Raw genomic sequence first — 16209 nt, forward strand, 5'->3', positions numbered from 1 at the left:
CTGCTGTGGGATTCTGCTTATAACTGTAGGAAAGGACTTGGTGCCTCTTCTACTATGGAGTGGGTGTTGATGAGAGTCTTTGTCTTTCCCCAACCAGCTCTTTTTAGAGACAAAGTATACTGAGACAAAAAGTTCTCATGAGCATTGGATACTATGGCCTTTATTAACAAAGGCGAATTAACTTGACCAAGAGGGTATTTGTAGTTTATCATCTACCCCCAAACTTTCTGTGCATAGGTACCCTCTGAGTAAGCCTACAATTCCTGCCTCCACTCTATGCATCGCCTGTCACCCAGCAGGCCTACGTGATGGGAATGTGCAGGCCCTTGAAGGTGAAGGTACACTGGATGGGAAGGAGGGAGGCTGAGTCTAAGATACACCCCTTTAGAACCTAAGGATCCCCATACCCCTTAAAAAGACAGAGATCTGAGAAATCCTGGCCTCTGCTCGTTCTCCACAGGGTTGTGGGTCTTTTTACTAATTTGGGACCCAGATAAATTCATTCAGGCATCTTCATGGAGCCCTTTGGGAAACATCCCAGCCTCGTTTACTACCACTAACAAGTGCCTCTGACCATATCTCTCACCAGTTTGTTTTGTTATAACCTCTAGGTCCATCTCCATAACAACAAGTGAAATTGGGATGAAGTCCTCAAAGTACTTCAGATGATAATTATTTTGTCTTTGTAAGAGTTTAACAAGTAAATCTAGATTTTCTATAAAAATACATACATACGTAAATACATAAATAAATAAAAGAATGGCTTTTGTTACGTTCCAGAAACTACTCTTGGGGCTTCATATGTTTTATGTGACTAATAGTGTATTGTGAACATATCCTATGTCATTCAAAATTATTCAAACATGTGCTTTAATGGCTACATACTATAGCACCACACTGTAAATTATCAGAGCCTTGGTGTCCAATGTACAAGCCACTGCCTGCATAAGCTGTGGGACTAGCATGTGGTGAGGTCTCCCTCGAGCAAGAGGAGCCTTTTCTCCTAGGTCATACAAAGGTGCCAATTGGGCTAGAAAATGCCCAGGTGCACAAAAATAGCATAACCTAGCCAGCTCCCCATCACTGGGATGTCTCAGGTCATTTCCATGTATCACTATTATAAATATCTTTGGGGGTTTTTTTAATAAATAAATTTGTTTTTTTTTTTTATTTTTTATGTTTGCTTATTTTTGAGAGAAAGAGAGAGAGAGAGAGAGCAGGGGAGGGGCAGAGAGAGAGGGAGACACAGTATCCAAAGCAGGCTCCAGGCTCCGAGCTGTCAGCACAGAGCCCAATGTGGGGCTCAACCTCGCAAACCACAAGATCATAACCTGAGCTGAAGTCAGACGCTTAATCGACTGAGCCACCCAGGCACTCCTGTGCATAATTTGTTAAATCAAAGAATACATAATTTTTGAGGCTCTTGTTAATGTTGCTGAACTGCTCTCCTACCACATACTTCAGAGTGCCCTTTTCTCTACAGCTTCTCCATACTAGATGTTTCCATCTTCTCTAATCCTGGACAATTGAATGTATGACAAGTGCACATTTTTAATGTCCAATGATTTGATTACTAGAGAGAATGAATATTTTTATTTTTAGGTTTTTTTTAGTTTTTATTTTTTATTTGAGAGAGAGAGAGAGCATGAGCAGGGGAGAGGCAGAGAAAGAGGGATGAGAAACTCATCTTCATCGTAGACCCCAATGTGGGACTTGATCCCACAACTCTGGGATCATGACCTGAGCCAAAATCAAGAGTCAGATGCTCAACCAACTGAGCCACCCAGGCACTCCAGAATGAATATTTTTAGATGCTTGTTAAAAATATGTATTTCTTCCCTTAAAAATGGCCAACCATATTCCTTGCCATTTTTCTATTGGGATATTAGTCTTATTGATTTAAGGGTTCTTTGTAGGTCAAGAATGTTAACCTGTTACCTGCCATGTGTTTTTTTATGTATTTATTTTTTCCATGTATTTTAAAAATACTTTCCCCAATTGTATATTGTCTTTTGATTTTGCTTTGATACTTTAAAATTTGTATGTCATTTTTAACATGAGAGTAGTCAAATCTATTGATCTTTTCCTTTATGGCTTCTGCCTTTACTTTGATGTTTAAAAGGCTTTTTCCATTCCAACTCAGAATTTACCATTTGTTCATTTTAATTAAACATCACATATCTGTAACCTAGGTCCTTTCAAACTGGCCTTGGTTTATAAGGTTCAGAGTCTGCTAACTTGTTCCAAAAAAATGTGGCTGCTTTGGCTAGCAGAGCATTGGACTGGGAGTGGGGAATTGGGAGAGGAAATGGGAGAAATTAATCTTCAATAGATTCTGCTTCTCTGTGCCTAAATCCTCTGTGTTGTAAAATGTAGAAAATTACATTTGGACCTCAATTTTACCCTTTTTTCCTATTACAAAATATGGCACATAAACAGAAGGCTGCACAGTGATAAATAATCATGACAACTGTCCATATAACTGTCATCTGTGTTATTGAGATGGAGATAGAGAGATGGGGGAGGGGACGGAGGGGAAGGGGGAAGAGGACAGGGTTGGGGGAGGGAGAGAGAAGAGAGATTCCTGCTGAAGGTCCTTTCTCAAGGACACACTCCTCTTACCTCTTGGTAATCACTATCCTGACTGTTAAGGTCTTCACCTCCTTGCTGTGCTTTAGGTTTTGATCCCCTATGTATTCATCACCTAAATTTCCTGCATGTTTCTAAGTTTTTAATAGTTTGATTTTTTTCATTCATATCTCTAATCCATTAAAATTTATCTTATTTTACGATGTGAGAAATTAAAAGTTATTTTTTCCTCAGATGGTTTAGCAATTATTTTGGCACTGCTTACAGCACAATACTTTCTTCCTGAACCATGCTTTTAAAAGTCAGGTTTTGGGCACCTGGGTGGCTCAGTCGGTTAAGCATCCGACTTCGGCTCAGGTCACGATCTCACGGTTCGTGGGTTCGAGCCCCGCATCAGGCTCTGTGCTGACAGCTCAGAGCCTGGATCCTGTTTCAGATTCTGTGTCTCCGTCGCTCTGACCCTCCCCTGTTCATGCTCTGTCTCTCTGTCTCAAAAATAAATAAAACGTTAAAAAAATTTTTTAAAAAGACTTGAGCTGAAATCAGAGATGGACACTTATCAACTGAACCATCCAGGCACCCCCAAACAATAAATACTGAAGGTTTAGTGGGCCACTTATGATTTTTGTTGCGTACTTTCTGACCCCTGGGTCATAGTTTGTGCTCTGCCCTGCCTGCAGCCCATTTAAAGCACTGTCCCTTTTTGCCTCAGGCTATAATTCTTTTTTGGTGATCTGTTCATTTCCAACTGCTCCACCCGCACCAAACCAAGACCCTAACATCTTTTCAGTGGACCACTTCATCTGGTCTGCTGTCCACACAGCAGCCATCGTTTTTGTTTTGTTTTGACACAAGCACTATGCCCAATGTGGGGCTTGAACTCATGACCCTGAGATTAAGAGTTATGCTCTACTGATGGAGCCAGTCAGATGTGCCAACACAGCAGTCATCTTTAAAAATGTCCAATCTTGGGGCGCCTGGGTGGCTCAGTCGGTTAAGCATCCGACTTCGGCTCAGGTCACGATCTCACGGTTCGTGGGTTCGAGCCCCGCATCAGGCTCTGTGCTGACAGCTCAGAGCCTGGATCCTGTTTCAGATTCTGTGTCTCCCTCTCTCTCTGCCCCTCCCTCACTCGTGCTCTGTCTCCCTCTGTCTCAAAAATAAATAAACATTTAAAAATAAATAAATAAAAATAAAAGTCAGGTTTCCTGAGCTGTACTTTATCCTTTAAGGGTAAGGTTCTATGAATTTTCACAAACATACACAAGTGTGTAGTCACCACCATCATCCCACAGAGTTCATTTGTGCCCTTTTGTAGTGAGTCCCACACCCCGGCACCTGGCAACCACCGATCTGTTTGCTGTTCCCATAGTTGTGCCTTTTCCTGATCGTCAACCTAACATGAACATACAGTTTCTAGCCTTTTGAGTCCGCCTTCTTGCACATAGCACGATGCTTTTGAGATCCATCCATATTGTTGCTTGTATCAGTAATTCATCCTTTTTATTGACGAGTAGTATCCCATCGTATGGATGTATCAGGGTACACAGGTTCAGTCTTTCACCATTAAGGATGATGGTAGCTGTAGGGTTTTTGTAGATGTCCTTTATCCGATGAGGCAGTTCTACTTGGCTGAGAGTTTTTATCACAAATGGATATTCAATTTTATCAAATGCCTTTCATGAAGCTACTGAGCGATGCATCCCTGTCTGTCTGCCCTGGGAGTAATAGACTTCGCCACCCTGGAGACTTGAAGCTTTAGTCTACGTTCAAGGGGAAATTGTCCAGTGGAACGGGCAGGGCCTTGTGCCCCACAGCACTTGAAGCCCTGTGAGCAAGTGCTGCCGTCCGTGACCCTGGTAGCTTAAGGCTTTTGATGCCTAAGAGAGAAGAACCCAGGAAGCACATGACATTTTGTGTCCCCCAACCACCTTTAATCAATTGCCTCTGCCCTGCCTGTACCTCCGAGGTGGGCTGGAGAGAGCCAGGCTCCTGCCCCCCGTATTTCTCGTGAGCACGTGGTGGAAGTCTGTGGGAAAGGTTACCGCTAAGTGTGACACTTCTCGGCGACCTCCACTATCCCCGATTTACACTCTTGGCACAGATGGATGATAGTGGTACATTCGATAGCTGGTTTCTTCTCACCCACGTGGAGAGTGGAGGTGCCTCAGGCTCCTGTGGTCCACCAGAGCCCAGAGGTGGCAAAGCCCATCTCAGCGGAGAGGAACTGCTTTCTCTTCTGAATCAGGCTACTCGGTGGCCTCACAACCTCACCTACCTCCTGGGATCAACAAAAGTAATGATTTTGTAGTTTCTCTGTCATTTCCTCATTATTAGGTTAGTTTAACAGCTTTCTGTATCTTAAGCAGAAGCCTAAGAACACTTAAATCCCACCTTTACCTTATACCAAATGTATATACTTGACTCTGTTTAGGGGGCTATTTTTATTCTTACACAAGAATCATGCTACTTTGATAATAAATCTTTCTTTCTAACAATGTAAGTCAGCCTTCAATCTTCCAAAAATTCTTCAGCCCTTTATTAATCTTCCCAGGTGACCTTAGAATTATATTGTCTAGTTAAAAAAAAATACTTTTGACATTTTTATTAGAATTGAAATGGCAGAATTATTGAGATGCCATCCAAGAATGTGGTATGCCTTACCATTTATTTAAGACTTCACGTCTCCCAGTGAAGTTTTAGTTTTATTTATATGGGTCCGGCATACTTTTCTTATGTCAAGTTTATTTCTAGATATCTTATATTTAGCCTCTATCTTAATGCCTTTTTAAAATTGTATTTTCTAACTGATAATTGTTGATTTAAAAGATAAGCATTGATTTTTGTGTACTGATTTTGTAACCAACAGACTTGTTCAACACTTCTTACTCTTAATAATTTTTCAGTTGCTTTTCTTCAATGCCCAGGTAGGCAATTACACGCAAGTAGTAATTTATCTCCTCCTTTCTGAAGCTTTTTCTCTTATTTCATTTTGTCTTACTATTTTCACCAAACTTTTGGGAAATATTAAATGACCATGGACAGTGGGCATACTTGACTCTGGTGAGGAACACCAGTTTCACCAGTAAGTATGATGATACCTGGGGTAAATACAATAAATCTGCTTATCCAATAGCCACTCCAATTCCATTCTATGTTGTACTTGATGAAGAAAAGAGCAGCCCTTGACATTCGGAAGCTGGCCAGGCATTCAACACTAACCTGTGTTGTTCTCCCATTGGACATAAACCATCTCACAGAATACCAGCTCAGACAAGGTCACTCTGAGACCATGACTAAATGAGATAAAGCAAGTCCATACTATAATTTTTCCTAAGCACAGACAAAAATAAGGTCCTGTGCCACCCACAAAATACCAAACATCTCCCTCTCCTGGCTAAAATAAGTAACTGTTAATTCTTTACCAATTATACCTTTTTTCCCCTCTAGTTTACCTATCTATAAAATCTATTGAGATTTTAAATCATAAAATTCTCCTCACCCCGACTTTCAGATGGCATCCTACCTAGAGTGAATCCTTGCTTCCTCAGGCCCTCCACAAATCACCCAACCAAAGGTCAAATCCTATAAAGGTTCTATCTAACACCCTCTTATGGAGGGTTCCCATCGTTCCTTATGATGTGTGCTCTCCCTTGCTGCAACAAGTAATGAACCCACCTCACTCAGTTATGTGTTCACAGCAGTCTCTGGCTAGAGAACATGGGCATGCTTTACAAGTTCAGAAAACTAAAAACTACAGTTCTAGACACTCTTATAGCTAAGGTTCAAGTCCTATGACATTTCTGCCAATAATTTATACACATGAGAGATTCAGATAAGAAAGAAAACAATGTGAGGAGGTGGCCAAAGACTGACAGAGTACATATTCTAGAAAGCATAATACAGACATCTGGCCTTTATAGAGCAGCTACAATGGATCCTGGTATTGAGTCCATAGCATCATGGGTGGTCTTTCCACTAAACAGTCCTGTAGTGGTGGAGGGAGTTTTTTGTGGCTGTATCATCCAGGTTGCATGTAGCTTTAAAACTTAGTTCTTGGGCCACTTGGAAATCCTTTGAGCTAGCTAATAGTCTCTAATAATCCCCTTTGGCTCAAATCATTCTTAGAAGATGTCAGAATTAGACACCTGCTGCCTTATTGTGATGTCTTATACCACTGTTATAGCTATTAGGATGCCAAAATGATTGTGAGGGCACCATTTCCAACTCTCAAGTATTACTCAAGTTGATCTTTTGGCCAACTCTAAACCAGAACCGTAAAGAAAGGGGGATTCTGGGAAATGTAGTTCCAGGTCAGGCAAGAGGGCAATGAAATGATCCAGCACATTTCTACATAGAATTCCTAATTTTCTTTGCATGCTTTATGCCTTTTTCTCATACCTATTTTTTTCATTGGTAATTCTTGACTGGGCTCACAGGATCTATTTCAGGATTTTTTTTCCCCCAAGAACCGAGAGTTAGGGGTGTTCTATTATCAAGTAGATTATGTTTAAACTTTCTTTTTAAAAAGAACAAATTTCTAGTTTTAGGGCAGTAGGATTTTTTAAAATGATATATATATATATATATATATATATATATATATATATATGTATATTTAAGAGAGAGAGAGCATGCATGAGCAGAGGAGAGGGAGAGGGAGAGGGAGAGGGAGAGGGAGAGGGAGAGGGAGAGGGAGAGGGAGAGGGAGAGGGAGAGGGAGAGACAGCGAGAGGGAGAGAGGGAGAGAGGGAGAGAGGGAGAGAGGGAGAGAGGGAGAGAGGGAGAGAGAAAGAGAGGGAGAGAGGGAGAGAGGCAGAGGGAGAGAGAGAGAGAGAGAATCAATCTTAAGCAGGCTCCCCTCCCAGTCTAGAGTTGAACATGGGGCTCAATCCCACGAACCTGGGATCATGACCTGAGCTGAAATCAAAAGTCAGATGCTTAACCAACTAAACCACCCAGGCAGCCCAAAAGTGATCTATATAATTCCTATTTGGGGGAATCTACCGAGGTCTTCTTTGTGGTAAGCCTGGAATCAATTTTACAAATTCTTACAGACATTTGGAACAGACAGGTGTTTATCACAGCTGTTATTATATAACAAACCACCTCAAATCTCAGCGGCTTACACAATAAGAACTTACTACTTTTCATGAGTCTATAGGTCAGTTGTGGTGGTTTTTTATAGTCTCAACAGAGTTCATTCATGCTTCCATAATCAGTTTTTGGTTGGGTAGACAGCAGTGCCGATGTAAGGTGGGCTGTCTAATGGTTGGCTGGCTGTAAGCTGGGGGCCCACAGTTCTTCCACGTGCTCTCTCACCCTCCAGCACGTTAGCCTGGACTTGTTTACGTGGCAGAAGCAGAGGTGTAAGAAAGAAAGGGGAAGCACACAAGGCCTAGGCTGAAAACTGCGAACTGTCACTTCTGGCACATTCTACTGACTAAAGAAGTCACAAAGCCAGCCCAAATTCAAGAGGTCAGAATAGATTCCACTTTTTCTTTCTTTTTTAAGTTTTTATTTATTTATTTTGAGAGAGAGAGAGAGAGAGAGAGAGAGGGAGAGCACACACACAGGTGCACGTGAGCAGGGGAGGGACAGAGAAAGGGGGGGGAGGGGAGAGAGAGAGAATCCCAAGCAGGCTCCACACTGACAGAACCCCAAGAACCCCAACTCCTCTTCTTTATAAGAGGAACTGCAAAGTCACATTGCAAAGGGCATGGATATAGGGAAAGAACAAAGAACTGTGGCCAGATAGATACATGAACTTAAATCACTGAAATCAGAATTTCTTACCCTGGGGTCCACTACAGATACTTGGAATTTATAGATGACCTTCAGGAGGTCTAGAAATTTTCTCAAATTGACTGCAGAACATGTTCCTCCATATGTGTATTCAACAACCCTTTTAGTTTTATTTAATGCCTTTTCCTTAAATTCCACTTTGTTTGATATTAATATTGCCATCCCTTATTTTACAGAGTGGAATTTTTATGAGTCTCCTTGGGCCATAAGTGAATATAATGATTCATTCAAGTCCCTACTGAACAAACATAAAAAAAATTTTACTTGAGTGAAAAAGTGTGATTTACCTACCCATATTTTTTTTCTTCCAACCAATGTATTTGCGATTCCATAACAGATATATCTGACGTTTTGGCTGGTTTGACTTAAAAATAAAGAAAACTCTCATATAGAAATCTGACCCTAGACAGTTACATCAGAGACACAGGCTTAAGGAAAAGGGCCCAAACTGGTGTTAATGTCACCTATGCAACTTTCTCCTGCTTTAGAATCTGTCTGGAAGCTTACTTACTCCCAAAACATTTCCTGTTTTAAACCTACATATGTGAGTGGGCCCATCTTAATCAACTGAAACCATTATTACAACCTCTGTATTAAAATGAAAAGAAGGGGTGGTGCCTGGGTAGCTGAGTCAGTTGAGTGTCCAGCTCTTGGTTTCGGCTCAGGTCATGATCTCACAGTTTGGGAGTTCGAGCCCCCATTGGGCTCCATGCTGACAGGGCGCAGCCTGCTTGGGATTCTCTCTCTTCCTCCCTCTCTGCCCCTCCCCCACTCATGCTCACACACTCTCTCAAAAGAAACAATCAATCAATGAAAGGAAAGGAAAGGAAAGGAAAGGAAAGGAAAGGAAAGGAAAGGAAAGGAAAGGAAAGGAAAGGAAAGGAAAGGAAAAGACTCTACTATTTTTCATCACTTACAGAAAACGCACTCATTTTATTTTGCAATGTTTGCAGTACACTTCACCTGTCTTTCCCCTGGGGCTTAGCTGGAGCCTTATAAGGTTTGGTAAATTTGAGTCTGCTCCAATGACAGTATATTTTCCCTTTGCATCCCACAACCATCTTAACTTGCGGAAGCATGAAGTGGTCCTCATGTTCATAGTGTTAAAAACAGAACTCAAGTTGGCATTCTAACACAACTCTTTACTTTTCCAAAAAGCAGTAACTGTATTTCAGGACACCTGATGTCTGCCTGCATAGCCTCATCCCTCCACTTCCCTAATATGCAGCACAGTAAACTCTTGCAATCACTGATTTACAGTCTGTCTTTCCTATCACAGCGTGAGCTCCACGGAGCAGGGCTGTTTCCTCTTCCACTGTTTGAACCCTCAGCACCAGGCTTGTAAGGATTGCCCAATAAATTGAGTTGAAAAAAACGAAAAGCTAATCACTTTTTAAAAATCTGAGTCTGGGGGCGCCTGGGTGGCGCAGTCGGTTAAGCGTCCGACTTCAGCCAGGTCACGATCTCGCGGTCTGTGAGTTCGAGCCCCGCGTCAGGCTCTGGGCTGATGGCTCGGAGCCTGGAGCCTGTTTCCGATTCTGTGTCTCCCTCTCTCTCTGCCCCTCCCCCATTCATGCTCTGTCTCTCTCTGTCCCAAAAATAAATAAAAAACGTTGGAAAAAAAAATTTATTTAAAAATCTGAGTCTGGGCAGGGCGCCTGGGTGGCTCAGTTGGTTAAGCATCCGACTTCAGCTCAGGTCATGATCTCACAGTCCATGAGTTCGAGCCCCGTGTCAGGTTCTGTGCTGACAGCTCAGAGCCTGGAACCTGCTTCAGATTCTGTGTTTCCCTCTCTCTCTGCCCCTCCCCTGCTCACACTCTGTCTCTCTCTCTCTCAAAAATAAATAAAAATTAAAAAAAAAAAAAAAAAAAAAGTCTGAGCCTGGGTGGCTCAGTCAGTTGAGCAGCCAACTCTTGACCTTGTCTCAGGTCATGATCTCACAGTTCTTGGGTTGGAGCCCTGTGTCAGGCTCTGTGCAGACAGCGTGGAGCCTGCTTGGGATTCTCTCTCCCTCTCTCTGCCCCTCCCCCACTCGTTCTTGCATGTGTGTGCTCTCTCTCTCAAAATAAATAAGTAAACTTTAAAAAAATCTATCCTATGTTAAAAGTCAGGATAATGGTTACCTCTGGGAAAGAGAAGGGGGTTAGTAACTGGGCTTGGGTGTGAAGGGGACTTCGGAGTTGCTGTCAGGTTCTATCCACCTGGTTACTTGAGCATGTTCACTAGTTCACTTACTGAGCTATGTATTTACGCTTAGTGTGCTTTCTGAATATGCTACACTCCAGCAAAAAAAGTTTAAGTCTATCATGATTATATGACAAAGAAGGAAATTACAAGCGTTCAGAGATCACCATTAAACAAAAATTAACAGGGGCACCTGGCTGACTTAGTTGGTAAAGCATGTGATTCTTGATCTCTGGGTCGGGAGTTCAAGCCCCACGTTGGGCATGGAGCCTACTTAAAAAATAATAATAACAACAAAAGTAATACTTAACAGACATTGTTTCCGAACATGCAAACTTAAACTGTAAGTAGGAACCAAAATGTTCATTTATGTTAGAAAATGCACTCTCAACCATAGAAACTAACCAGATGTACACTGCTTTTGTTGCAATGGGAAAGTTTCGTTGAGATGATGTATATAAAGTGCTTAAAACAGTGCTAGGGGCATAGTGCTACATGTTAGCTACAATTATACTTTTTAACACATCAGAAGAATTTCCAAATGAAGGCTTCACCTTAGCTCACAGCCAATTTTCTTCATTAGAATCCAAGGTCTGTTTTGCCCTTACCTCTTCTAAAATAGTTATGGAGTCCATTCACCACCTGGCTTGTTTTGGTCACACCTGAGGAATTCAGAATTCCCAGGCTAAGAATCATGGAACAGCTGCACTGAAAGAGAACAGAGAGACCCTCTAGTCCAGTGATTCTCCAGTATGCACATCACTGTGGCATTTGTGAAAAGTTCAAGTGCCCATGCCACATTCTGATTCACTTAGTGTGAGAGTAGCACCAGGCATCTTTTAAAACAGTAATTCAAGTGAATCTGAAGGTGGTCTACAAGAAACACCGAACCTCTTGTTCTGTAGATAAACAAAATAGAAGCCAAGGAGAGAAGGGACCCGCCCAGGGCCTTCTTTTGGTTAATGGGTGTGCCAGGACTGGAATGGAGGCAGCCTTTTACCACTCCAGTGTTATCTCCATGAAGCCATGCCACAGTAACTTAGGACCCAGAGTGAATCTGTCCTTAGCCTTCATGGCTTATTGCCCTGAGCCCTTGGCCTTTTCACCCATGCGTTAGGTTAACTGGAGAGGCGCAAAACCCATCTGTCTATTCATTAGGTACACAGAACCAGGTACTTTAGGAACCTTGTTTAAATCGTAGCTCCGCTATTTTTACATACCATGTGACCGAAAGAATTATTTGAGTTCTGTGTACTTCGGTTTCTTCCTTTATAAAATGACAAAACAGTATCTACGGTTTGCAGGATATTGTGAAGAGTTATATAAAATACTATCACAGAGCTTGGCAAATAATGAGATTCCAGTAAATAGTAGCTATTATTAATGCCATCTTAAAACGTGGCACTAAAACCACATTCTTCATACTAGAGGAGTATCCTCAAGTGTGGTTCCCTACAACAGAATCATCTAGAAGTCCCTGTTTTTTTTTTTTTTTAAATAAAGATTTCTGGGGGCACCTGGATGGCTCAGTTGGTTGAGCATGCAATTCTTGATTTCAGCTCAGGTCATGATCCCAGGGTTGTGGGATCAAGCCCCGCATCAGACTCCACGCCGAGCGTGAAGCCTGTTTAAGATTCTCTCCTTCCCTCTGTCCCTATCCCCCTCTCAAAAATAATTTAAATAAATAAATAGATAGATTTCTGAAACTTGTTCCTCCCAAGACCTGGTGAATCAGAGTCATGGGGGCAAGACCCAGAAGTGTGCATTAACAAGCAAGCACCCCAGGTTCTCCCTCTACATACCAAAGTTTGAGTAACACTGGTCTAGGGCTGTGGGAGTGCTTTCCTTGTCAGTGAAAACACACATCAGTGAGAGCCAAGTAGAGCTGAACACTTGCTCTACTTTAATACTAACACCTTTCTGTGAATAAGAGGTCAATGAGTGCCACCTACTGCCTTGTTTTGGAATGCAGTGCTGAGATCGGTTCAATTCCTCTCTCCGTAATAGAATTCACTCTGAAAAATGAATCAATCCAGAACAAGATAGCCAAGTAACAGAAAGCATTGTTGGAAGGAGACATGAAAACAGTCTTTATTTAACTAGGAGAAAACGTTCCCAGTTAGAGGGTTTTGGAGTTCTAGATTAATGTATTTAATAAACTTCTGTAATCTCTAGTTACTGCTAAAGCAGTCAAGGAAAATAAAATTCCTCACCCGTTGGCCCACACCAACAGTGAAAGAAAAAACAGAACTACACAATGTCCTAAAATGCATACAGCTATGCTCACCTCCACCACTTCCTTCCCTAGTCCCAAGAGAAAAGCAAGGGAAACAACCACAAGCTTTCTTCTTCTGTAACCTTCTACTCAAGTCCCTTATTGAAACTGCCCTCCTGCAGATGAAAGTTAACATTCCCTCCCAAAGGTACTCAAAAAAGCCTTCTGAATTATAGTCTGTTACTATGTTGAAAGCTGATTTCCCCTCACAGGTTGCAAATATACCCAGAGGACAAAAGAGGTGGGCAAAAGCCTTATGAATATTCATATAAAATGAGCAATTATACTTCATATTGCAATAATTCAATGACAAGACATAAAAAGCATTTGTCTTTAATTTGTCTCGTTTTAGGAAATAAATGGCAAAATATATACACTGTGGAATCTGAACCCCCCATCACAGAGTGTGAATAATGGTCCGGTTACGAAGCTCCTGAATATACTCCTTGGCATGGGTGACTGCCGTCTTCGGTGCCTCACGTGGAGGTGGAGGGCCTTCCACCAACTTCACAAAATAATGGCAATAAACCTTCTCCATGATCCCAAAGCGACCTCTGCCATGGTATCGGATGCGTTTCAGGTACTGGCCTCGCCCTGAGGTTGACTCAGCTAGACAGGGAAGACAAAGAGAGTTACAGGAAATGACTGCATCCCCAAGACTATAGCTCCATCAGGTGAGCAATCTGTCCTTTCTTCGACTGGATTCTTAGACTACCTGAGTTCCCTGGCTGGTGAGAGCAAATTTGTCTCAACACGAGCATCTCTTGAGTACTTATTAAGGAACAGGCTCTATTCTAGGTGTTGGAGAAAGAAGAGTGAACAAGACTAGCAAAGGTCCTATCTCCATGAAGTGTACAATCCAGAGGAGAAAGACAGAAAATAAACATGATCATTGCAGTCAGTGACAAGTACGAAGAATAAAACAGTGATGTGACAGAGAATGATGGGGTGCCGGGAGCGACCTCAGACTGGAGGGTGTGTCACGAGGCATCTTTGAGGAAGGGACATTTGATCCAAGACCAGAATGAGTCATCCATGCAAATATCTAGGGACATGGTATTCCAGGCTGAGGGAAAAGCAAGTGTAAAGACCAATGGTGCCGGGCTTGTTTTAGAAACAGAAAAAAGACCAGCCTGCTGAAGCATCCTAAACAAGGGAAAGAGTCTTACAAACAAGGGAAAGAGATCAGACATGAAGGCAAAATTACATAGAGCCCTGAAGGCCGAGCTAAGGAGTTTTTATTTTATTCTAATTGTGATGGGAAGTCACTGGAACCAAATGTTCCCAAATGCTGGTCCTCTGACTACATCAGACTAGCCTACGGAACATATTTTAAATGCAGATGCTGAGACCCCCATCTCTGGAGATTCTAATTTAGTATATTTGGGGTGGGCCTTGGAAATTACATTCTGAACAAATAAGACCAATCCCTTTCCCCCAGTAATTCTGATTTGGGGCCAGTTTTAGGAACTCCCACATCACGGCTGCTTCCCCATCTCCCGTCCCCAACTCTGCACGTTAAAGTCTGACCTTGTAAAATTTAAGAAAATTTTTCAAACACTAGTTAAGAAGAAATCTGTTACCTGTTTTCACACACAGTAAATCAGAGTGGTAGCCGCCTTCTACTATTTTCTGAATTTATTTAGTCCATTACTTCGTGAGTCAATTTAATAAGGCTTTTACAAAGCCAAAACCTATAGAATACGTATCAAATTAATCCACTTCAATACTCACCATTCTTATACTCTTGCTGAGACATAACTTTATAAATACAAGGACTATGTTCAAGTATGCACCTGACAACCCTCTCACTAGAGTCCTCTCATGAAATGGGTTTCAGCAGAAACATCCTAGCTTTGCCAGAGAGAAAGCTAAGGATGAAAGTGATTAAGAAAACCTCTTCAGGTCTCAGTGAGATAAGGAAAGAGGTGCTATCCTTCTATCAACTTCATCCCTGGGCACTAAAGAAATGTGTTTAAGGATTTTCAAAGAGAAAGACAAATTACACAAATCATTTTATAATGAAGTAAGACTAGTTCCTCTGGATCCACCTGTCAGGAGGAAACCTACAAATAAGCATGATGACACTAGAAAAAGTTTAGAAATCTTCTAAAAGGCATTTTGCAAACATGATGGCTGCTTCTATCCACATTTGTGACGCGGCTCAACTTGAGCACCAATTTCCAAACGCTCTGAGGAAAAGGAACACTACTCCACTGAATACAGTATTTTAACCAGCTAACTGTGCGGTACTACGTAACCTATCCAAACACAATGATCAGCCTTATCAGGGTCTATGTTAGCTACCATTTTCCATCTCCACCAAACACATTAAGAGCAAACATCAGTATTTGCTAAATGTCAGTCACGACTTCATCCTAAAGCCATGAAATACCATCTACCTATCTTGTGGCACATAATGCCATCATTTTTTAGTTCAGAACAAAAACATTAATTCTTCTGAAACACCAGGATTCTTTAGTACACTACAATGTGTACATATGCAATACAGCCACTCTGAGGTCTGAATGAAATCAGGACTTAGAAGTACAGATTCCAAATTGGTTTCTGGTCTCCACTCCTCCAGTCTCTCATAATAATTCTGTATGTTAGGGGTTTCAACTGTGTTTGTATGGAACCATTTCAATTAAAATGAAACAATATATAGAAGCTCACTATCCTGTGGCTCTGTTCCAATTGAAACACAGGTGGAGAGAGATCCAAAACCGTGCCATTCATTCACTCACCAACTATTTCTGAGTTGCTACTAGGTGCCAGGCTCTATCCTGGACTGTAGGGTTTCAGCAGTGACCCAGACATCGAGGAGTCCTTCTGTCTGCCTTATGCCCCACCCGTGGAGGCCCCAAGGCACAATTTCAAAACCACTGCTTATAGTTAATAGTCTTAAAACACTGCCTTAATAACATAAATCTCCTACCCCCAAACTTCCTGTGGTTCCTTTTCAATACAGTGCTAACCAAATCCCAGAGCCTGCCATGGTCGGCCCTTTGGATCTAGGCCCGGTCTGCCCTTTCAGTTTTATCTACTCAAGATCAACCTGCTGCTTCCTTCAACTATTCTCACTGGACCACACAATTGCTGCTCATTCCACCCTAGGTGCCTTAGCTCATGTGGTTACTCCACCCTGAAAATCTTCTTTCTTCCTGGATGCTCTTTCAAATACCCAAATAGCTAGCTTCAAAAGCGAAATTTTTCCAGAAGATTACCATGATTCTTCTAATCAATACTGACCTCTTCTTTTCTACTCCTACTATTTACCTACATTACTCTTTTTGGTCCCAAACCATATGCTATCTTGTATAAGTGTTCATGTTTAATCTGTAAAAGTCACTG

At 41.8% G+C, this 16209-nt stretch overlaps 1 protein-coding gene across 1 annotated transcript in view; it reads right to left on the minus strand.

Annotated features, from left to right (window-relative positions):
* Positions 1-13172: 13172 nt before the first annotated feature.
* The window catches only part of MRPL22 (mitochondrial ribosomal protein L22), a 35108-nt gene continuing 32071 nt past the window's right edge, over positions 13173-16209 (minus strand). The window contains exon 7 of the mRNA XM_007077577.3: positions 13173-13464. Coding sequence (XP_007077639.1) covers positions 13253-13464 — 212 coding nt within the window. The 3' untranslated portion in view covers positions 13173-13252. The remainder of the gene's footprint in view (positions 13465-16209) is intronic.

The sequence above is a fragment of the Panthera tigris genome, chromosome A1, assembly GCF_018350195.1.
Source record: "Panthera tigris isolate Pti1 chromosome A1, P.tigris_Pti1_mat1.1, whole genome shotgun sequence".
Taxonomy (NCBI): Eukaryota; Metazoa; Chordata; class Mammalia; order Carnivora; family Felidae; genus Panthera; species Panthera tigris.